The sequence below is a fragment of the Drosophila yakuba genome, chromosome 2R, assembly GCF_016746365.2.
Source record: "Drosophila yakuba strain Tai18E2 chromosome 2R, Prin_Dyak_Tai18E2_2.1, whole genome shotgun sequence".
In the NCBI taxonomy this organism is placed as follows: domain Eukaryota; kingdom Metazoa; phylum Arthropoda; class Insecta; order Diptera; family Drosophilidae; genus Drosophila; species Drosophila yakuba.
Genome location: NC_052528.2, coordinates 10,396,475 through 10,417,486, shown reverse-complemented (window position 1 = coordinate 10,417,486; position 21,012 = coordinate 10,396,475). Strand labels below are relative to the sequence as shown.

The 21,012-nt window shown below is 41.9% G+C and overlaps 6 protein-coding genes across 6 annotated transcripts; 4 read left to right on the top strand and 2 right to left on the bottom strand.

Annotated features, from left to right (window-relative positions):
* The first annotated feature begins 5,495 nt into the window (after positions 1 to 5,495).
* Positions 5,496 to 6,631, top strand: LOC6529980 (muscle-specific protein 20). Its single transcript, XM_002090890.3, has 3 exons — positions 5,496 to 5,629; positions 5,791 to 6,123; positions 6,191 to 6,631. The coding sequence occupies exons 1-3, from the start codon at positions 5,600 to 5,602 to the stop codon at positions 6,380 to 6,382; spliced, it is 555 nt and encodes a 184-aa protein (XP_002090926.1). The 5' UTR covers positions 5,496 to 5,599; the 3' UTR covers positions 6,383 to 6,631.
* A 1,097-nt stretch (positions 6,632 to 7,728) lies between these two features.
* Positions 7,729 to 10,519, bottom strand: LOC6529979. Its single transcript, XM_002090889.4, has 3 exons — positions 8,820 to 10,519; positions 8,235 to 8,331; positions 7,729 to 8,166 (listed from the first exon to the last, which is right to left on the bottom strand). The coding sequence occupies exons 1-3, from the start codon at positions 10,347 to 10,349 to the stop codon at positions 7,772 to 7,774; spliced, it is 2,022 nt and encodes a 673-aa protein (XP_002090925.1). The 5' UTR covers positions 10,350 to 10,519; the 3' UTR covers positions 7,729 to 7,771.
* A 173-nt stretch (positions 10,520 to 10,692) lies between these two features.
* LOC6529978 lies at positions 10,693 to 13,129 on the bottom strand. The gene is made up of 3 exons (XM_002090888.3): positions 11,344 to 13,129; positions 11,172 to 11,268; positions 10,693 to 11,115 (listed from the first exon to the last, which is right to left on the bottom strand). The coding sequence occupies exons 1-3, from the start codon at positions 13,054 to 13,056 to the stop codon at positions 10,742 to 10,744; spliced, it is 2,184 nt and encodes a 727-aa protein (XP_002090924.1). The 5' UTR covers positions 13,057 to 13,129; the 3' UTR covers positions 10,693 to 10,741.
* A 2,328-nt stretch (positions 13,130 to 15,457) lies between these two features.
* On the top strand, positions 15,458 to 16,269 carry LOC6529977. The gene has a single exon (XM_002090887.4). It carries the CDS (start codon positions 15,551 to 15,553, stop codon positions 16,220 to 16,222), a length of 672 nt encoding a protein of 223 aa, XP_002090923.2. The 5' UTR covers positions 15,458 to 15,550; the 3' UTR covers positions 16,223 to 16,269.
* A 649-nt stretch (positions 16,270 to 16,918) lies between these two features.
* On the top strand, positions 16,919 to 17,649 carry LOC6529976. Its single transcript, XM_002090886.4, has one exon. It carries the CDS (start codon positions 17,012 to 17,014, stop codon positions 17,408 to 17,410), a length of 399 nt encoding a protein of 132 aa, XP_002090922.1. The 5' UTR covers positions 16,919 to 17,011; the 3' UTR covers positions 17,411 to 17,649.
* A 1,351-nt stretch (positions 17,650 to 19,000) lies between these two features.
* On the top strand, positions 19,001 to 19,928 carry LOC6529975. The gene is made up of 2 exons (XM_039372786.2): positions 19,001 to 19,679; positions 19,729 to 19,928. The coding sequence occupies exons 1-2, from the start codon at positions 19,203 to 19,205 to the stop codon at positions 19,729 to 19,731; spliced, it is 480 nt and encodes a 159-aa protein (XP_039228720.1). The 5' UTR covers positions 19,001 to 19,202; the 3' UTR covers positions 19,732 to 19,928.
* Positions 19,929 to 21,012: the final 1,084 nt, after the last annotated feature.

Sequence of the window (21,012 nt, the reverse complement as noted above, 5' to 3'; positions counted from 1 at the left end):
CGAACCTCGAAGAGCAAGTAACTCGATGCCCTGGTCAGCCAACTCGAACAAACTTTGGCGCACGCACCGAGCTCCACATCCACATCCACGTCCATCTTTACAGCTTGGCGTCTACGTGCACCTGGTCCTCTCGTCGGATGTCTGCTCCTCTGACCCCCTGACCGTCTGACTTTTCAGCTGCCAAGTGTCGGGAAAGATGCAGCCATTCCTAATGCCTCTTGCTGGCATCCGAGGCGGAGCAACATCCATCCAAGGCACGCGGCAAACTTTGCGCTCAGCAAGTTTTTCAATTTCACCCGGCGTTGTCTCAACATTTATCTGCCCTTCACGTTGTCAGTGCTTGTACAGAGATTTTTTGTCATGGCCACCGGAATGCTTTAGCTTTCTGTCAACGGCCAACCAAAAGCGCATCCGGGGCCCCAAATATATAAAACTGAATAATTTTACTTAAGCTCTGTCTTACTCTTTTGCCGCAGAGATTAGCAACTTTGTCTGGTGATTTGCATCAATTTGCAATTTTATGTGGACAAGCCAGTCGCAATGAAAAATTTGTATATACACAAGTGTTTCATAAATCAGAATAGCTTTTAATACTTAAAATATTGTTGTTGCCTTGATTTATAATTATTAACCATTACTTTATTATGCCAAGTGTTCTCGAAAACGTATTTATATTGTATTTTGTTTTATAAAGGAAACAAATAATAAATATTTGCAACACAAAAATCTCTATACATTTTTTATAATGTCATTTACGGACGTCGTATATTAAAAAAGTTTTAGTTGAATCACTTACTTTTTTCCTTAGAGCATAAACTGTGTCGACACTCAAAATGCAACATTTTTTCTACCACTTTTCTGTGTGTATTTGCATGTCGCTTAAATTCGATTAAAGGCCACGTTGCCCCATACATGCGACTTTATTTATGGGCAATTCCAGCGGCGGACGATGATGATGCAATGCCACCCACTGGGAAATGTCCAAATGCCTCAGCCTCGCGGAATCAAATTGATATATAAAGGCAAATTTACTGTGCGAACTGGGCGGAAAGGCAATTTAATTTAAATAATTATTGTTGTTTTTATGAAGCTAAAATAAATAATTAAAATCGAACTGGCAAGGACTTTTTAACCGGCATAAATTAGACGCAGCAAAACACAAGTGTAAAATTCAAAGGGGAAAAAGGTTTTTCCAAAACAATAATTACAACCATAGATAGGAAAATGCAAATTAAGTATGCCCTTCGTAATTTTAATGTGGAAATTACAATCTGAGAAGCATAAACTCGTACACAAATGAAATTTAATTTCATTAAATAAATTTCAAATGGATTCATTTCTTACCGCATACTTGTACCCACATTATATCAAAATGTCTGTGATTTCTTATTTACCTATGCTTTATGTTGTGTGTTTTTTTGCAAATGAAATACAAGTTTTCAACTTTCGCCAATCTCCCTATGTGTTCACACATTTCCTGGCACAAGGAATCCCATAATTGGGCGTATAATGGCTTCAAATTAGCATAGCTTTTAAAAAGTGGAGCCCATCCAGGAGAGAACCCTAATGCGGCACACGTTGCCATTTACAAATCGAGTTATGGATGACAGGCGACAACTTTTGTGACAAACTTTTCCCCTTCGCAAGTGATGGCAGGAGGGTCCAGAACTCCTTGAGCCTACATTGTGCAAATTGATTTAGTGAAAATGCTGCTTTGAAGTCTGCCTGCTCAGCGCCTGCCAGTCAATTTGTCCAAATGGAAAGTTTTTCGATGCGGGGGCAGTGGATGAAACCTCATTACAGGCTCCTAGTTGCACCCAGGCAGCCCGGCAACCAGCTTTAAAGTGTTAGCCAGGAAATTCAATTAGACCAGGCCATTCCACGTTGCCAATTCCCATTGCCCAATGGGCGCATTGTGAGCATTGAGAACATTTGGAGGCCAGAAGTCGTCGAAGCGTGATACTGAAATATTGACAAAGTTTTCGCAATCGACCATTGGGACAAGCGATTTCGGGTTTAGCTCTTCGATTATTACTTGGGCCAATATTTGCTGATTTTATTTCGGGTCAAACATCTTGCCTTTGGCCGCTGCTGAGTTGGTCGTAAACTCGAAAGCAGTCACAGTTGAATTATTGATTAAAAATCCGTATACTTTTCGGCCAACTAACCGCCCTCGCAAATATTAATTTCTATTATATTACTTTCACCTTCCGTATTCTCGGCCAGCTGGTGGAGCAGAAAGACCTTTTTGTTGTGGTTGAGTGCTAGGCATCTCGGTTGCGGTCCAGGTGAATTTCTAATTAACCTTTTTTCGGGTTTTTCGGGGGCGTAGGCCGGGCCACGCCCACAGCGCCAGTATCATTTATCTGAGGCTTACGTCTCAAGATTTAGCGAAGTCCGTTTGGTTGAAAGATATTGGGTGAAAGCCAAACAGAACGGAAGAGAACAAACATCTATCAAACAAGAAGTTCAAAAGATTCCGTTTCGCAATCATTGTTGAACCAAGTTCAAATGAATTTTAAAATGCTCTCTGGTCTTAGAATCGAGTTAAAAATTAATTGATAAAATCAACATGTAACTAATAAACATTTGTATTAACAACAAAGGACATATTCTAATTGATTTGTACGTTGAACGTGTGTTGAGTTCATAAATAAATGCAATTAAATTTTATGATTGGCCAAAAGTTGGCAGTTATTGTTTCGCTTAAACCAAAATATTTTGGGTACCAAAAAATTGGCCAAAAGGTAAACAATTTTAAATACAAAACGTATAATTCCTCCAACATTGTGCTACGAATGTTCTCTCGACGACAAAGTGAAAATGTGAAATTTATTTAATTGCTTTTGTCGCAAGAAGCTGAAAAATGTCTACAGAAATTATGAGAAACTTATAAATAACTACTCGATGCCATGACCGCGGCGAATCGAATGTTTATTTTCGCTAACAAAATGACGACATTGGGCATGATTTTCCAATTAAATGTTGAGCTTAAATAAATAATGCGTCTATTTATAGACGGCCAACTCACTGGCAATGGGGCACGAGTTCCCAGTATCCGTATTCTGTATTCGAATTGATGTTGTCTGTTTTGTGTTTGTTTATAAATGAAATTGCAGTCTGCAAACTGAAACGCTTGACTCAATTTCCGTTTCCGCCAAGCTTCACTGTAAGCCAACGGAAGCGGCACAAATGCCAGCAAGTGGTTGCTCGATGCCCCAAGGGCGCGCCGAATCCTTTGGATCCATTGGCTCCGTTGGATCTATTGGATCCCTTGGTGCCTTTTTCCCCAACGACCTCATTTTCGCTTGACTTCATTTCGGATATGCGTTGCCATTTTCGGACCATTGTGTGCTGGCCATTTTGCGGGGCGCAGGCCTTTGGCCTGGATGTGGATTTTTTATGCTGATTTATGGGAAAATAATCCCGGCTAACTTAGCGCCTGCAAAATGGTCCCCCGCCAGGATGTTTGCACACTCGAATCTAATTTTCCTGGCCCAACACAAACTCAAGCACGCAACACAACACATACGCAATTGGGCCGCCGTGTGTGTCCTCTGTGCAATTTGGCCAAAACGATGAAGGGGAATGTCGCCTGATGAGGATGCATGAAGGACTCTGGGGTCCGGATAAACATTTAATCAGCCATTTGTTTGAATTGCAATCCTAGGGAGGCGGCAGTGCTTTCCAAAACCATCGAGGGTGCCATATCGTAATTGAATTTGATTCTTTCACTTGATGAGCCACTCCCCTCGTCGGCGAATGCAATTACAATAATTTAATTGCCGTAAAAAATGGCCGCCCAACTGCGGGGCATTAATTAAATTTTTGGCGAAGACAATAGTCAAAACCCAGCCTGGGGCACATTTAATTCACTTAAATGGCAACAAATGCGGTTTACTTCAATTCGCCGCGTATTTGTTAATTAAAATAAAAATGTAAAAAAGAAAGCGCTTCGTCGACGAAGTGCCGCGGGCCAAGGAGGCGGTAAAAATAAACGAACACGCCATCTGTTTTTCTCGGACGAGGGAAAAACAAGAAAAGCCTGGAAAATCTCAACTATTTCGGCTCGGTTCCACCTGTTCGACATCGAGAATTCAGAAATATTCGCGCTACCCATAGCACAATTTCGTCGCGCCTTTTACGTGTATCTCGTAGATTTTCCGAGTGTTATCGAAATTGTATCTTCTCTAGCAAAAGATTTTGCCCCATCCCAAAATAGATATCGCTGTGCGATTTGTTTGTTTGGCTCTCCTTCGAAACACTCTAATAAAATATTCATTTTTGTTGGGGGGCACGAACTTTGACAGTTCCCAGTCGCCTTGACTGGTCGTCTTCACTTTATTGCCCTCCCGATGTTAATTTTGAAGGCATGTTTTGGTGACGGCTGTCCTCCAACAAAGTGCTTTCCAATAACACAGACCACGCAATTCAACTTAATTTTCCGCTCCTAAAGTAATAGCTGTCATCTTGCTTTTTAATGCTTGTAAATGGCTCTTTTTCCCTCGAGGCCAGTTTGATATGCATTATCAGATTATAAATGCATTGTATGGCTAATGCATTAAATGCAGTATTGCAATCAAGAGAGGTGTTTAAAAGAGCGTTAAATTGTTGTTATTCATTTTATTATTGTTAATAGCCCTTAGCAGTCCTGTAAATAAAAGCCCAAATCAAAATCAATAATTTTATAAAATTTATATTCATTTAAATCAATCGAAATTATCGAAATAGTATGACATTATTTCGACTATTCTTTTACAAAAATAACCGACATATTAACATATAAAACCATACATTTCTTGCATCTCGTCTTGAATGATTAAATTTAATTAAATACATTTAAAACAGCAATAAAACCCAAACTTTGAAAACCCGAGAGCGTTTTCAGAAAAGTTTATTGAGTACATAGACATTTTTAAAGTTTTAAGCGTTAAAATAAGTAAATAATCAGGCGGTTTATTCAGAAGGTCCACTTAACAAGAAAATGCACTGGGAACTGCGTGAATATTGTAAGGATGTACTTGTCACCATAAATCTGCCTGTAAATTCTGGAGGATGTGTCGCTCGATGGGAGCCAATTTGCTGCCATTTTTAATTATGACCCATTGCATGCCGATGGAAATTACGGCCAACGAATGCACGCGCCCGAAATGAGTGCAAAATGACAGCAGGACAGCAGCAAGTCCGAAAAAATGCGGCTAACATGCAAATGAGCACTTTGAGCACAATCTACACACACACACATGCACACATACACACCGCACCCATCGATTGGAAATGTGTGAAAATGATGAAGCATTTGGATTTTTCCTTTTTCTCGGCCGATGATGATCTAAAATTATAACGCACGACTCATACGCGGGAGACGGGCAAAGTCGGCGTTTCGAATAGATATACAGAACGCCCACGCTGCGAAATTTTCACACACTCGACTCCGAATTCGGATATATTTTTGGAAAATTCTTGAACGAATTCGTCGGAGAACGCTCTCTCGCGCTTTAAAAGCCGCATACGCCCCGTTGGCTGGCATCAGTGTTAGCTTGTCAGAGCTTTAGTGAAGATCCCGCAGGACCCGAACCCAAAACCAAACCAATCAAACATGTCTCTTGAGCGTGCCGTTCGTGCCAAGGTGAATACCCAATCAGTGAAAAAATAAGATCCTTACGAAAATATATGTATACGAGTATACACGAAAATGGATTGAAGAAGTGTGAAATCTAACAAGGAGCTTTGTGAAATGTTGTGCCTAAAGTATGCCTTTTTTTCTCATTCTTGAAACGATCCACCTAGATTGCCGGCAAGCGCAATCCCGAGATGGACAAGGAGGCCCAGGAGTGGATCGAGGCCATCATTGCCGAGAAGTTCCCCGCCGGCCAGGCCTACGAGGATGTGCTCAAGGACGGTCAGGTGCTGTGCAAGCTGATCAACGTGCTGTCGCCCAATGCCGTGGCCAAGGTCAACTCCTCGGGCGGCCAGTTCAAGTTCATGGAGAACATCAACAACTTCCAGAAGGCCCTGAAGGAGTACGGTGTGCCCGACATCGATGTCTTCCAGACCGTCGATCTGTACGAGAAGAAGGATATTGCCAACGTGACCAACACCATCTTCGCCTTGGGCCGTGCCGTAAGTTCAAAATCCCATTCTAACCCATTTTGAGCCAGGCTAATCTTCGATTTTCGAACAATTGCAGACCTACAAGCATGCCGACTTCAAGGGTCCCTTCCTGGGCCCCAAGCCCGCCGATGAGTGCAAGCGCGACTTCACCGATGAGCAGCTGAAGGCCGGCCAGACCATCGTGGGTCTGCAGGCCGGTTCCAACAAGGGAGCCACCCAGGCTGGCCAGAACCTCGGCGCCGGCCGCAAGATCCTGCTCGGCAAGTAAGCGCCAGGATGGATCCCGGCCCGATCCACACCCTTTTCTACACATATGCTAAGTGAACACACCCATATATATTTTGTATGATGAGAAACATGAACACAATGCTATTCCTCACCAAAGCAATATACAACACCAAAGAACACACTCACACAAAACAACACATGAAAGCAACGCAAAGGCTTGTCGCCTTATATTAAGTATACGCCTAAGTTAATCTATTTATGAGTACAATAAAGTAATTCAAAAATCCCAGTTTTCCACTTTCCGATCACCTCTATAACCTTGAGCTCTCTACGTTCTTGCTGCTGTTGCTTGTGTGGGTGTACAGACTTTATTTATCTGCCTATGGTGCGTTCTAAAAATGAATTTCATACGTATAGCCAAATAGCTATACTCGTATAGCCATATATCCATATATATATGTATCATCGTATCAACGTTATAAACCAAACATCAACACACTCCGATGAGTGTGTGCGATGTGAAACATTCCACCGAAGCGTGTCGAGGTCGCAGCATCAGCTCTGGGCAGAGTTATTATCAAGATGCGCATCTATACACTGACTACCTATACCTATAGTATATATGTAGCGAAAGGAATGCCGAAACTCACCTGTCCGAAGCGTGAAATTGTTCACTCTACAGTGAACACACACACAACATTATGTGTTGCAGGTGCAACTATGATGGTGCCAAAAATGAGAAGCCAGACATCGCTGGCGAATATTTCACGCCTTCAGCTGGCACCTTTCTAATTTCTTCATTTATTACAGTCCGTCAATTGGAGGTATTGATCTTTTATAGCTTATTATGCCGTGAGAACAGAGGTTGGAAGAATCTGGAAACTTAGGCAATCTATATATTTAAGGAATATGTTTTAGATTGCGGAATACATTCAGCATCTCTTCAATTAGTTTCAAATGACGCAGTCCTCAAGTGAAATATTTCCCTCATTCGTTTTGGCTAATTGAAGTGTACTCAGGTCGTGTGTATTTTAAACTCAAATAGTTCTCAGAAAATATGATTAAGAATAAAGCGTGCCAATTTCCGAATTGGTATATTTAGAGCTTTGAAAATTTCCAACAATTGCCTGCTAGAAATATTAATGAGAACAACCAAACGGTATTTCCCCTTGGTTTCATTTTGTTCAACATATATATGGGTGGAATAAACAAAGCAGGCAAATAAATAACAAACTTGACACTGAAAATGTGGGGGATATATATAAATTCATAATGGTTCATTAAGAGATTTTCTCAACCGATTCTGGGTTGATGCATAAGCTTACGAGCAGGAAGTCTTGAATTTTCTATTGTTTATAGTCTTATTAAACGACAAATATTACGTCATTTTTGTGAAAAAAATTTATTTGGCTTACAAGTTTACATAGTCCTATTGAATGACTACTGAGTTTTTCTTGAAAGGTGCCAGCACACTATGCAGTTGATTGGTAAGTGATTTGAAGGTTTCCCGTAGACTCGAGACCGCTTTCTCCTTTTCCGAAACATAGGCAACAGTTCGATCGTAGTCATACATCAGTGCAGGCATAGCCAGGATACCACCCTGGCATGTCAACTCATGTAACCGCCTCCGAATGGCTTTGTGTTCCAATTTCGCATGGCACAACACGGATTTTAAGTTATCCCTCAACCGGTGCTTTCCTAGCAGGTTAACTTTAAGTTGGTGAATCTTGTTCTTCAACTCATGGGACTTCTCTCGATTGTGCTTAGTTATATGCAGTTCGGTGTGGTATAGTCTGCGCTGTCTTTTCAGTTCAATATTTCGCTCTGATAAAGTTGATAAATATTCACATAGGGATCGAATAGAAAAAACAGAGATATACACAAAACTATACCTTCAATCTTCTTTTCGAGCCCCAACACCTTGTTTTGCACGGAAATAAAGTCATTCAAGCTCACACCAGCGCAAACAGTATCTACATCTCTTATTTGCTAAAAGAGAAGCGAATAAATAAATTTATAAAAATATGGAACATTGAAAAACAATTTTAGAGGTAGAATTTCGCCTACATCGTGGAATATTTGGGATGTGGTGTTCTTGGTAAAAAATATTGTGGACAACGTAATGGGCAACAAAGAGCTCCATATGGTGGAAATTCCATTCGAGTATGGATAAGATGGCAGATTACATGGCTGGTAACAAAGCGGATTACATGGCTTACAACATGGCGAACAACATGGCGGACAACATGACGGACAACATGGCGGACAACATGGCGGGCAAAATGACGAAATATAGAGAACAAAATAGCGGACAACATAGCGGACAACATGGCGGACAACACTGCGGACAACATTTCGGACAACATGGCGGAGAATATGTAGGAAAATACGGGGGAAACTTGACAGGTGGGGGTTTCATGTCTGCCAACCCCGCAATTAACAACCATCTGGGCAACAGTGCATCCCTGGATACCTACTTCTAAGACGCGACCCAAGGTGTGCTTCTGCGACATGAGCAACACCCTGGCATCGCTGATTTGATTCCGATGGTCGGCCATTAGTCGGAGTTCGCGGGCAACCAGGCGCTTGAGGAAGTCGGTCTCGGCGTCCGGGCGAACCAGGACCTGTTTCAACGTCTGCTCGAGATGATGCTCCGTGCTGAGAACGATGTTCATGGCGTTGGAGAGTTCCAAAAACGCAGTGCTCATTAGAATGCCATATTTCTCCTTCACCCTGGCGAGGCGCTCTTGGCCATATGACAGATAGGACAGGGCGTTATCAAGGCGACGGGAGAAGGTCAACTCGGCGTCCTGGGTTAGACGGTCAAAGCATCGAAAGTTCTTGGTGCGGCGGAAGTACTCAATCATTCGATCCTCCAGCTGTTTGTGTTGATCTTTTACAATCATGTAATCATGCACCGCACTTTGCAGCCCATCCAGCAGCTTCTCCTTGTCCAGTCGCACCCGAGTATATTCCTCAGTACCCCGATACTCCGGCACGACTACCTTCTGTATCAAGTGGATTATAAAATCATTAACAATCTGGCGTGTTTCTGCAATCCTCAGATTGACTGCCGTATCGATTTCGTTCTCAACGAGTTTTTCCGATGCGACCGGAAACAACTGTTCGATGTCCATGTAAGGTTGGGCTTCATTTTCCAAAGGTTCTGTTTTTGGAATGGGCGGCAGTGACCCGCCAAGCGATTCCGACTCGCTCGATTGCTCAATTGCAGTAGTACGGAATTCACTGGGGGCTTTGGTGGACTCTTCTTCCGCCTCTTCGGAATCGAAACTTGTGTCGTCATCGGTTGTGAGACGCCTAACATATAATGATCGAGATGATTTCACGGACTGGGTAGACTTTCTTCGAAGAGGCTGTTCACTTGGCAGCGATATATCCGATAGACTGGGCACCAGCATTAAAGACTTAACTGCCACTTGCATGGGATCTATGCTCTTGGACCTCTGGGTCACTGGTGCTTCTGAATCAGATTCCGAACGGCTTTCGATGGGATCGAGCAAGTCATCCTCCTCGGCATCAACTGCGTCCAAAGTGGCTGCTGGAGGTGCATCATCCGAGTGCCTGGTGGTACTTTTGGTGCCACTGTCGATATCATCATCCAGATTGTGCTCTGGCAATGTGTCATCCCACTCCTCGACTTGTAAGCTGAACCGGGCCCTTTGGAAACTGTCTTGTGACTTGCTGTCCATTTCGTCCTTCCCTTTGACCTCCTCCTGTTTGCCGGCCAGCTTCTTTCGCAACTCCTCTGCGTCGCGCTCCTTTAGTCGATTCATGATTTCCTTTAGTTGTTCCTTTTTTTCCTCCTTTTTTAAGGCTTTTAACCTTACTTCACTGTTATTATTTGATGAGATAGAAACTATTAATACGGGCTCTGAATCCGACTTAATGATATCTTCTGAACATCTTGAGAGATTTTCCTCAGCCAAAGCTATCTCGTTTTCCTCGACCAAATCAATCTGCGGTTCTTCATTTAACTCTGTTTCCATTGTGTATGTATTTTCTTTACTTCTTTTTTCGTTTTTGCATACGATATTTTGTATTTTTTATAATGGTTTTAAGGAGCTTTTGCTGTTTTTTTTTGTGTTATATTTTTAGTGTTTCTGTTTAGAGTTGTTGTGTACTCGTGTACATTGGTTTTGTGATTGTACCCTAGGCGTTTACTGACAGTCTTTGCATAGGGGCATATGTTTTGAAGGGCACTCTGTCACCCTAAATGGTTTATACATTCGTATTAAAGGAGTTTATTTCACATTAAAATGATACAAGGGTACAAAGGTGTTGCCTTTAAATTCAGTTGGAACTTATTGTCACAGTAAAAGCAGCCAAACGTTTTTGTGATAAAGTGCACTGTTTATTCGATTTATCTGTTCTTACAACTCTATATGCTTCTTGCCTCTAGTTGGCTGACCCGACGCTGGAGTGCCTTCATGGTTTCTCTGAGCTTGGCGACCGTTTCCCGCTTCTCCTTCAGCCGCTCCACGGTGTTGTCGAAGTCATACATCAGCGATGGCATCGACAGGATGCCGCCTTGGAAGGTGAGGTCCCTTAACTGCTGACGCATCGTCTTGCGCTCCAATTTCACTTCGTAGAGTCGTCTTCGCAGGTTTCTCTGATTTTTGATGGCGTTGCGCAGCAGTATTTTCTGTAGCTCAAATTTTTCCCCCAGAGCCAGCGCTTTTTCCCGATTGTGTCGGGTGAGATGAACGTCCATGAGGAACTGCGTTCGCATCCTCTTCAGATCGACAGTGCGCTCTGCCGGTAATGGGATCATGAAAGAATGAATTTTGTGAGGCAAATATCGGGCTTACCCTCGATTTTCTTTTGCAGGGCAATCACATCATTTTGCACGGCCAAGAAGTCCCTGATGCTCAAGGAGTCACTTAGTGTCTCCAGTTCTTGGATTTTCTGGCAGAGTCAAGGAGGAATATTAACTATTGACATTCAAATGCTAGTGCTGGGTTTGCTGACCAGCATACTTACACCAAATATGTGACCCAAGGTGTGCTTTCTTATGATCAGGAACAGTCTGGCGTCGCTGATCTCGTTCCGTTTGACCGTCATTAGTCTCAGTTCGCGATCGACTAGACGTCGCAGGTAATCTGAGTCGGCCCGGACTAGGTGTTTCCGGAGCAGATGCTCAAAGCGCTCCTCAGTGATCGAGGCGAGACTCTGGGCGGAGTGGAGATCCAGGATCACCCTGTTCATCTGGATGGCGTGCTTGTGCTTGGCCACCACCAGTCGATACTTCAGACTGTCCAGCAGAGCCAGTGCCTGCATGTATCGGGAATGGAATCGTTTGTCACTTTCCTGCGAGAGCGTGACAAAGACCCGGGCATTGCGATTGCGTTTAAAATACTCTATCAGTCGATTGCCCACCATTTCGTTCGTGGACCTTTCAAACAAATATGTACTGACGGCTTTTTGCAGCTCGTCCAATAGCTTACTCTTGTCCAATTTCGCGCGAATTTCGTTCTCCTTGTTGTGGAGGTCCGAAATCTTAGCCGTCTCCTCAAAAAGATCGAACAGTAGTTCCGTGACCACCGACTTGATCTCGAAAGCAAGCGAAATGTCACGATCTTCTCGGATCTCGGGTAATGAGAAGGCCACCTTTGACAAGATGGTGAATTCATCCAGAGTCACATGCTTTTCTTCAGGAACACTGGTCCTGAACACTGGTGGTTCATTGAATTCAGGTATGTCGGAGATATCGAGGGAGCCGACCTCACTTTCTGGAGCCGCATCCTCAGCCTGGTGCTCTTCCTCAATGTCCCCAACCGATTCCGACGCCGAGCTGGAACTTGAGTCCATCTTCGACGTGGGATCCGCATAGAAACCATCATCATGCTGTACGCTTATCAGCGACCGCTTATCACCCTCCGGTGACTGAGCAGACGGCTCGTGCTCCTCCGATATGTCCGACAGACTGGGCACATCGAAATCCCTCAGAAAGTTGGTTTTCATCTGAACGGAATCCGGATCGCGTTCACTTTTCAATGTTCTCGTCGATACAATGCTTATACCAGTCAAACTCGCCGAATAATCAATGTCTTCAAATTTCACATCCGTTTGGAATATGCTTCTATCAACAGGGCCATCTGAGAAGCCATAGGTCGGGAATAGGCTCACCATTTTGGGTCCCAAGAATAATTCGTCTTCTGACTCGTCGGTGGCACTTGAATCCGCGTCCTCATCGACTCCATCGACCCCATCAATGTTGGCTAGGTGGTCCTCCTCCTCCTCCACCTCATTATCCCTGACTTCTTCTTTATATACCCCTACAAAACTAACTTTGTCCTCGAATTCAATCGGGGCAAAGCGAGTGGTTGCCAAATTCTTCAAACGCTCCTTTCGCTCCTTCTTCAGCTTCAGTTTTCTTTCCTCTGCCGAAAGATCATCTGAGGCTTCCGTTTGTTCTGTTCTTTTGGTAGCTTCGTGTTCGATGGTTTCCGTTTCCTGTCCCTCCTCCGTCGCCTCGAGTGCGGTGATGGGTATAGACTCGTTCTGTGGCTTCTCCTCTCGCGGTGCATCACCAAGTGGTTGGTTGCCCTCCTCCGGCTTGGAGATCCCTTCGGCCTCAGCCTCTCTTTCTTGGGGCACAACCTCTGGGACAGTGTCGACCACGGATTTTTCTCCTGCTTCGATGGTTTCCACCGCGGGGAAGACTTCTTGTGTAGAGACAGGATCTTGGGACATTTTTAGTGTTTTTTGTGTGTTTTTTTAGTGTATTTTTTGTTATTTTTTTATTTTTTTCTTTTGTGTGTTTTTTTTTGTGTTGTGGGTGGCCTGTGGGTGTGTTGTGTTTTTGGGTTTCTTTGTTGATGTGACAAATAACTCAAGCAAAATAATAAGCAACAAAAATTTGCTCAATTGTTATTGTTTTCTAATAAATTCTAAATAAATAAATTACCCAATACTTTTTGCAAAGCCGTTGCAGTAAAGGTTGAAAATTAGGAACAGAAATTGATTTAAAGAAAAAGTGGCATACTTTTAGGCTTGACGTGCTAATAATTTCTATTTAAGTAAAGTGCTCTTAAGCTTTAAACAAATTGAATTGAAACGATATGTATTATTAAGAAGTTGAACTGGTGAACGTGGATTAAAGCCGCGACTTGCGGACTTTAAGCACCATCTGGGGTCCAATTGGAGGTCCTAAGTAAATCTTGCCAGGGCTTTAAAGTTGATTGATCGTTGGCCATTGTGTGCGTGTGTTCCTGGACTGTTGTTGGTTTTCTGCGCGGGTGCGGTAAACTTTATGACATTGATAAATTTTTAATAAATATGACAAAATGTTGGTGCTTTAATTCACTGCCATTTTGGGCAGCGGCACCAGGTGCCTGCCAGGATTTACATAAAAGTGCTGCAGTGGTGGAGAGTGTAATTTGCATGGAAGCACTGCAGCACTTGGAATGGATTTCGGGTCTGAATACTTTCCGTTTGATTGTCTGGGCGTGGAAATTGATTCAGCACAACAGCACAATGCCAAATTGCTTTAAATTATGCATGAGCCTGCGACTTTGCTCTCCCATTCCACTGCTTTCTCTTTGATGTTGCGAAGGACATCTGGGAATCATATTCAATAAGCCGGATCCACAGCAAGAAGGCAAATAACTTTTTTATGACAGACGCAATGGGCCAATCCCCTTTGATGGCTGTTAAATAAATTTGTTTTCGATGTTATTTAAGACGCTGCCACTGGCGCGCCTTCAGGTGAATAATAGCCAACTTTCTGATGGATATTTAATAGTCGGGTAAACACCGGTGACACCATAATTGCCCCTACTGGACACTCATCAGTGGACACATGTGGCCTACTGGTGGGCCTACTTCCCAGTCGGCTCACGTCTTCAGTCTTCAGCGAAGCAGAACGGGAATCCTTTTGCTATTTATCATTCCGTCCGAAGCTTTTCTGGAATCCTTTCTTTTATTTTTTGTTCTACCGTTCTGTTTGTCTGCCTTAACTGGCATTTTCGGCTTAGGCGTCGCAGTATCCTACGGATACTTAGGAGAACTCTTGAACTTGACTTTCCCTCCGCGAAACGCTTCAATTACGCTGGCACGTTGCGCCGGCCAAATTGTAATTTACGAGTGTTTTTCTACACAGCGCGAGAAAAGATAGCCTTTTGCGTACAAACCCAGCAGATTAAGAAAATGCTAAAAATTTGATGAGAAAAGTTTTTGTTTTACAAGTTAGATTTTATTTTCCTGCTGAACTTAAACAGAAAGAAGAACTAGACAAACGCTGAAATCTTCAGTTTTTTGGTGTGACGGAATTAATATAATTATTTCAATAATCAAATTTGTATTTATAATTTTCCAGAAAATAAATACATATTGCAGCTTAATAACAAAGTGATTTAATGTTTATTTTTTGAAACGGTAATTGTGAAATATGCGTTTGAAGATTAGAAGGTCATTAAAAAACAAATCTGGATTTCTCTGTGAATCATTTAAAGATTAGATCAGTTAACAAATATTTTAATTAAATTAGGAATGTATGGGCTTTTATTATTTCTTATTTAGCACAATTTTTATGCTAGCAAACCAAATGTATTATTTAAATTAATTTAAATTTTTTTCCTAAAACCTTTTATGTAATCATCACTAGTGGGGCAGCTAGGAAAATATTTTCTGTGACTGCAAAACATATTCGACCTTTTTGTTTGCTGTGTACTCGGATTATACTATTTCATTTGTACTCTTCTGTTTTGAACAAGCATCTATAATTACAAATTGCGCGTCGGGGTTGATCTGTGGTGATCCGTGGACTTATCAGGGCGATTTCGCCTGTATTACTGTGGCAGCTCGATAGTGCATCGCGTTCCACAGCCTCTCAATTTGTTGTCATGAATTATGCAAGTGAGTTGAGTCTGGATTTCTGAACTCGCAATTGGCGCAAACTCGGAAATTGCGCAGTGCCGCGGAAACTAAAAATGAGATAGAGTGTTATGTGCAATCTATATGCAATACTCGTATAATGCAATAAGCATTTAAACATACGAATTTGATAGAGGCTTTAATTACATTTGCACCCGTAATTTCGAAATCTGGACAGGAACGAACTTTTGAGGTTTCTTGGCAAATCTTTGCCACCAGTCGTAGTCAGTTTGCAAAAGAAATTCGTGGCGCAAAGTGTGCCTAGTGGAGCACAGGAGAGCTTATTTACATACCATAAGGATATACCACAAGGATGCGATCAATGCAGCGATCACTATTGCTACTGGCTATGTCAGCCATACTGTTCTGTGCTGCAGTGGCTCTGCCCACAAAACTGTCCAAATCCGAGGAGGATTGGCTGGAGCAGATGCTGACGGAGAGCGAGGATGGCGGTGAGCTGCTGGACCTGGACGACAGCACCGGAAACCACATCAGTAAACGATCTACCGAGGATTCCAGCAGCTCCTCTGAGGAGCACAAGGGCCAGAAGAAGGACAAGGCGAACAGTTCCTCCGAAGAGCAGACAACAAAGCCTGCGGATGAAGAAACTAATACGGAACAGGAGGCTAGGAAACGCAGAAGCACGGAAGATTCGATGAAGCTAGCCTTTTGCCAAGCACTGGAAGATTTGGATATTAAGCATACCGATCTGCATGACACTTTCGTAGACTTTTGTAAGCTAGGGGAGTCTAGAAGAAGGCGCCAGGCTACCGAAAGCCATTCCAGCCAGCTCGGCGATCGGATGAGCAGCGATGAGCCGACCCTGGATGCCCAGGCTGAGAAGGAGCTGGACGAGGAGATGGCGCAGGCTGCAGCGGAGCTTTTGAAGGGCAAGGATAACACAAGCATCGAGGACTATGCCCAGGGATGCGAAGTCATGGAGGTCAGCTCCAAAGAGGCAAACGAAGCCACCTATGCCGAATGATATCTCTTAGAGAACTTGATTTGAAATAAACATAAATAACATTACAAGTACATAGCTTTTTCATGATTGGGTTTTAGTAGTCGATATCACCTTTTACAAATTTATGCGTTCTACCAACGACTTTTAATTATAATTACTGAGTTGTCAGTACAAGGTATTAGCCTCTGGACTATCAGATACCTGTTACTTTGGGGAGGGCTTCCATTGCCTACGAGTTAGCAAGATTCATATTTCCTTTAAGATCGGTCTTTGTACTGAGTGCTTATTACAATAATAAAGACGTATAAAGGAATAGACTCCTATTATATTTTATTTACTTAGATGTGAGGAGGCTTGTGTTAAGATGGACTAAAATTTGTATGCAAGTGTAATTTAGATTTTGAAATGTTCATCTCCGTAGTTGAAAGACCACAATACTCTTAATATAAATATTTGCACAATCAATTTTACCATAATATTGAACCATTATCATCAACTTGTTCTCATTATTTAAAAGGCATTTGGAAATTGACCCAACTAAAACTGAAATGGTACGGGTAAGGAAACTACGCCTTTTTAGTTGTGTAAGTCAAATTGTGCATTACGTGGCTTTTTTAAGGGACTAGGCTCTTCTGTTTCAACCTACGTAATTTACATAATCGCCGAGGAGGCGATAGCACATTCGTTGAGGTTTCGCGGTTAACGTGTGTACTTGGTCAGAATCAGTTCGAAAAAGTCGGTCTCAGTGAGGAGAACACACCGAGGAAACCAGTGGAATACAGTTTACCAGGATATAAAAGGATTACCGGAATGCGTCGATCTGTGTTGCTGCTCCTTATGTCGGCCATTGTGCTAGGTGTGGCAAGTTCTTTGGACTCCGAGGATTCTGATTATAATCACCTATCGGGGCAGCAGCTGTACAGCGGTGTCGAACAAATTATCAGCAAGCGAGCTGCCAGGGACACTAGTAGCAGCACCTTTGAGGATCTCACGGATGGTGTCGATGAGCTGGTACGCGATAATATGGAAAGCGTAATGGAATCCTCTTCGGGGGATGTGAGGTACAGGAACTTATATCTCCTGGCCCATATTTGCCCAGATGCTGACTTTAGCGAGTTGGAGAATGGAAGTACCATAAGTTCTAGAATTGAAATACGTGATATGTATGCGATTTGTAATGACTTACCTAGAAAACATTCTTTCTTCTAAATTAAAAACAAAAATTCCAAAAATTCCCAAAGCTACAAAATTCTTATGAAATTTCTTTTACCCAGGCATGTGACCCCTGACCCATTAGTCATTCGCCTTATCAGTAACACCATCGTTATCACGACAGCAGTCGTCAAAGTGGCCAACGGTCATTTTTTATGTTTATTTACGATTTTAAATTAACGATGTACTCATGAGAACTAAATATAAAGCTTACTTTCCTGGAATGATTTGTAAAACGCTGCGTTAACTTACAAGCCTAAAAAAATGTTAAAATTTTAATGAGCGAACTGTCATTTTCTATCGATATTTAAGAATAATTTTAAAATTTTTCCTTGGCCCTCTTACTAGCTGTGGTATCTGATAGTCGAGGCACTTGACTAGAGCATGTACGCCAAACGAATTCATGTTATGTGACGAGCCTTTTTCTGATTCGTTTCATCTGCATTTTGCGCCCTTTCTGATGTTTTGGAATATTGAAAAATTGGATCTCAAATTTTGCCTAAGGTTTGGTGCCTTTGTTTGTCCACATTTGTTGTCTTTGGACTCTTGGAGCTGATAAGGCACGTTTTGTTCACTCTTTCATGACCACCCCAAGAAAATGCTTGAACTATTCCTGAAACATGCATATGTTACACAATATGACACACTTGCAGTATTCCCTGTGCTAATCGAAATTTTTTTGTCAGGTGTGTGCCACATTTTTGGGCCTTTTATACTGAATTTTTCCCACAAATGAAACTCTGATTTCCATTGTTGTTTATTTGACGAAATATTTGCCTGTGAGCATGGCAAAGTTTAAGTCTACGTTGTTTGTTATACCCTATACTAGAACTCTACTAGACTCGTTGAAAAGTATGTAACAGGCAGAAGGAAGCGTTTCCGACTATATAGAGTATATATATGTTTGATCAGGATCAATAGCTAAATCGATCTGTCCATGTCCGTCTGTCCGTCCGTCTGTCCGTCCGTCTGTCCGTCCGTCTGTCCGTCCGTCTGTCCGTCCGTATGAACGTCAAGATCTCAGGAACTACAGGTTTGTTCATTGAAATAACAGTGCACCCCGAACCCCCCTTACTTATCCTTATTATCTGTAGCACAAAATGTGTAACGAAAAGTCCCGAAATTATTAATATTTTGTAAAGGCTGAGTTTGATTAAGTTGATTTATATATTTGAAAAGGCAATTACATAATTTAAAAAAATAAAAAAATTATATTTAAGTGGGTAGAAGACTGCTCCCAGGAAGAAAAAAATATGATTCTTAAGCTGCGCACATACTTTGTTTTGTATTGATTAATACATATTTAAATAATTTTAGAATCAGCATGATGAAATATGTGCCTATCTCACTAGTTTCAAAACCTTGTTACTTATTTTCACAATCAATTTTACCATAATATTGAATATTTATCATCAACTTGTTCTCATTATTTGAAAGGCTTTTCGAAATTAGCCCACCTAAAACGAAATGGTTTAGGCAATGAAACTACGCTTTTTTAGTTTTGCCAGTCAAATTTTGCTTAACTGACGTTTTTAATGGACTAAATGCGTCTGTTTCAATGATGTGTATCATAAAGAGTCTATTATTGAGACCCGCTATCTGACTGGCACAATTGAATTTGAGTCTATAATCACATAATCGCCGAGGAGGCGATAGCACATTCGTTGAGGTTTCGCGGTTAACGTGTGTACTTGGTCAGAATCAGTTCGAAAAAATCGGTCTCAGTGAGGAGAACACACCGAGGAAGCTAGTGGAATACAGTTTGCCAGGATATAAAAGGATTACCGAAATGCATCGATCTGTGTTGCTGCTCCTTATGTCGGGCATTGTGCTAAGTGGGGCATTTAATTGCTTAACTTATAAGGATATCACCTATGATTTATTCGAGAATTCTGAGTATAATCACCTATCGGAGGAGCAGCTGCACAGTATCAGCAAGCGAGCTGCAAAGGACACTAGTAGCAGCAATTCTGAGGAGCTCACGGATGGCGTCAATGAGGAAGTTCACGATGGTATGGACAGCTCAATGGAATCTTCTTCGGGGGAGGAACAGAAACTCATTATAGACTCCCAGGAACCAGTGGAGCCCGCTGTCAGAAGGCGCAGGTCGGCTGTGAGGTACAGGAACTTATATCTCCTGGCCACTATTTGCCCAGATGCAGACTTTAGCGAGTTGGAAAAAGGTAGTACCATAAGTTCTAGAATTGAAATACCTGATATGTACGCAATTTGTAACGACTTACCTAAAAAAAATCCCACTTCTAAATAGAGACAAATAAAATTCCAAAAATTCCTATGAAATTTCTTTCCCCCAGTAATGTCACCCCTGGCCCATTAGTCATCTTCTGCATTATCAGTAACACCATTCTTATCACGAAGTTCCTAAATTTATGATGTACTAATGAGAACTTAAAAAGAATCTTACATTCTGAATATGATTTGTAAAACTCTGTTAGCTATTAACAAATTTACATATTTACAAATAAATAGCAACAAGATAAAATGTTATAGTTAATGCGGAGTTTGGAGTGCGAAGTTTAAGTATCCGGGTTAGTTTCTATTCATTTGCTAAACCACTTTGGTCATCCCTTTTTTTCAAATATGTTTCAATTATTCTGAAGTATTATATAAAATCTTGGCATTTTTTACCGATATTTATGATGATTTTTATGCTAGCTGTGTATTGGGTATCTGATAGTTCGGTTGTTCTCTGGTTTCTGTACAAAAAGCTATGCTGTACTCCAAACAAATTTCTGTTTTGCGAAGAGCCTTTTTGTGATTCGTGTCATCTGCATTTTGCGCCTTTTACGACGTTTGGGATATTGAAAACTTGGTTTGCAAATTTGCCTACAGTTTTGTTTCTTCGTTTGTCACCATTTGTGGTTGTTGGTGCTTTGCGGCTGATAAGGCACGTTTTGTTCACTCTTTTATGACCACTCCAAGAAAATGTGTACGAACTATTCCTGAAACAGGCATGCCACACACATTGCCATATCTACATTTGCAGTTGTCCCTGAGCTAATCGAGATTTTTCTGACAGGTGTATGCTATTTTTTGGGCCTTTCTCCTGAAATTTCCCACACATGGAACTCTGATTTCCATTGTTGCTTATTTGACAAGCGGAATGCTTTGTCTGTGAGCATGGCCCTATTTTCATACTCTTTTTATACCCGTTACTCGTAGAGTAAAAGGGTATACTAGATTCGTTGAAAAGTATGTAACAGGCAGAAGGAATTGTTTCCGACCATATAAAGTATATATATTCTTGATCAGGATCAATAGTCGAGTCGATATGACCATGTCCGTCTGTCCGTCTGTCTGTCCATCCGTATGAACGCTGTGATCTCAGGATTTACAAAAGCTAGAAAATTGAGATTAAGCATACAGACTCCAGAGACATAGACGCAGCGCAAGTTTGTTGATTGCCACGCCCACTCTAACGCCCACAAACCGCCCAAAACTGCCACGCCCACACTTTTGAAAAATGTTTTGATGTTTTTTCATTTTTGTAATGGTCTTGTAAATTTCTGTCGATTTGCCAAAAAACTTTCTGCCACGCCCACTACAACGCCTACAAACCGCCAAAAACTGTGTTTAAG

Coding starts and splice junctions, on each gene's coding strand:
- LOC6529976 (XM_002090886.4), top strand. CDS start 17,012: ATGCGTCGATCTGTGTTGCTGCTCCTTATGTCGGCCATTGTGCTAGGT.
- LOC6529980 (XM_002090890.3), top strand. CDS start 5,600: ATGTCTCTTGAGCGTGCCGTTCGTGCCAAG. Junction 5,630..5,790: donor AGCGTGCCGTTCGTGCCAAG/GTGAATACCCAA, acceptor CGATCCACCTAG/ATTGCCGGCAAGCGCAATCC. Junction 6,124..6,190: donor TCTTCGCCTTGGGCCGTGCC/GTAAGTTCAAAA, acceptor GAACAATTGCAG/ACCTACAAGCATGCCGACTT.
- LOC6529977 (XM_002090887.4), top strand. CDS start 15,551: ATGCGATCAATGCAGCGATCACTATTGCTACTGGCTATGTCAGCCATA.
- LOC6529978 (XM_002090888.3), bottom strand. CDS start 13,056: ATGTCCCAAGATCCTGTCTCTACACAAGAAGTCTTCCCCGCGGTGGAA. Junction 11,269..11,343: donor CCTTGGGTCACATATTTGGT/GTAAGTATGCTG, acceptor TGACTCTGCCAG/AAAATCCAAGAACTGGAGAC. Junction 11,116..11,171: donor CCTGCAAAAGAAAATCGAGG/GTAAGCCCGATA, acceptor CATTACCGGCAG/AGCGCACTGTCGATCTGAAG.
- LOC6529975 (XM_039372786.2), top strand. CDS start 19,203: ATGCATCGATCTGTGTTGCTGCTCCTTATGTCGGGCATTGTGCTAAGT.
- LOC6529979 (XM_002090889.4), bottom strand. CDS start 10,349: ATGGAAACAGAGTTAAATGAAGAACCGCAGATTGATTTGGTCGAGGAA. Junction 8,332..8,819: donor CCTTGGGTCGCGTCTTAGAA/GTAGGTATCCAG, acceptor CTTCTCTTTTAG/CAAATAAGAGATGTAGATAC. Junction 8,167..8,234: donor GCTCGAAAAGAAGATTGAAG/GTATAGTTTTGT, acceptor CAACTTTATCAG/AGCGAAATATTGAACTGAAA.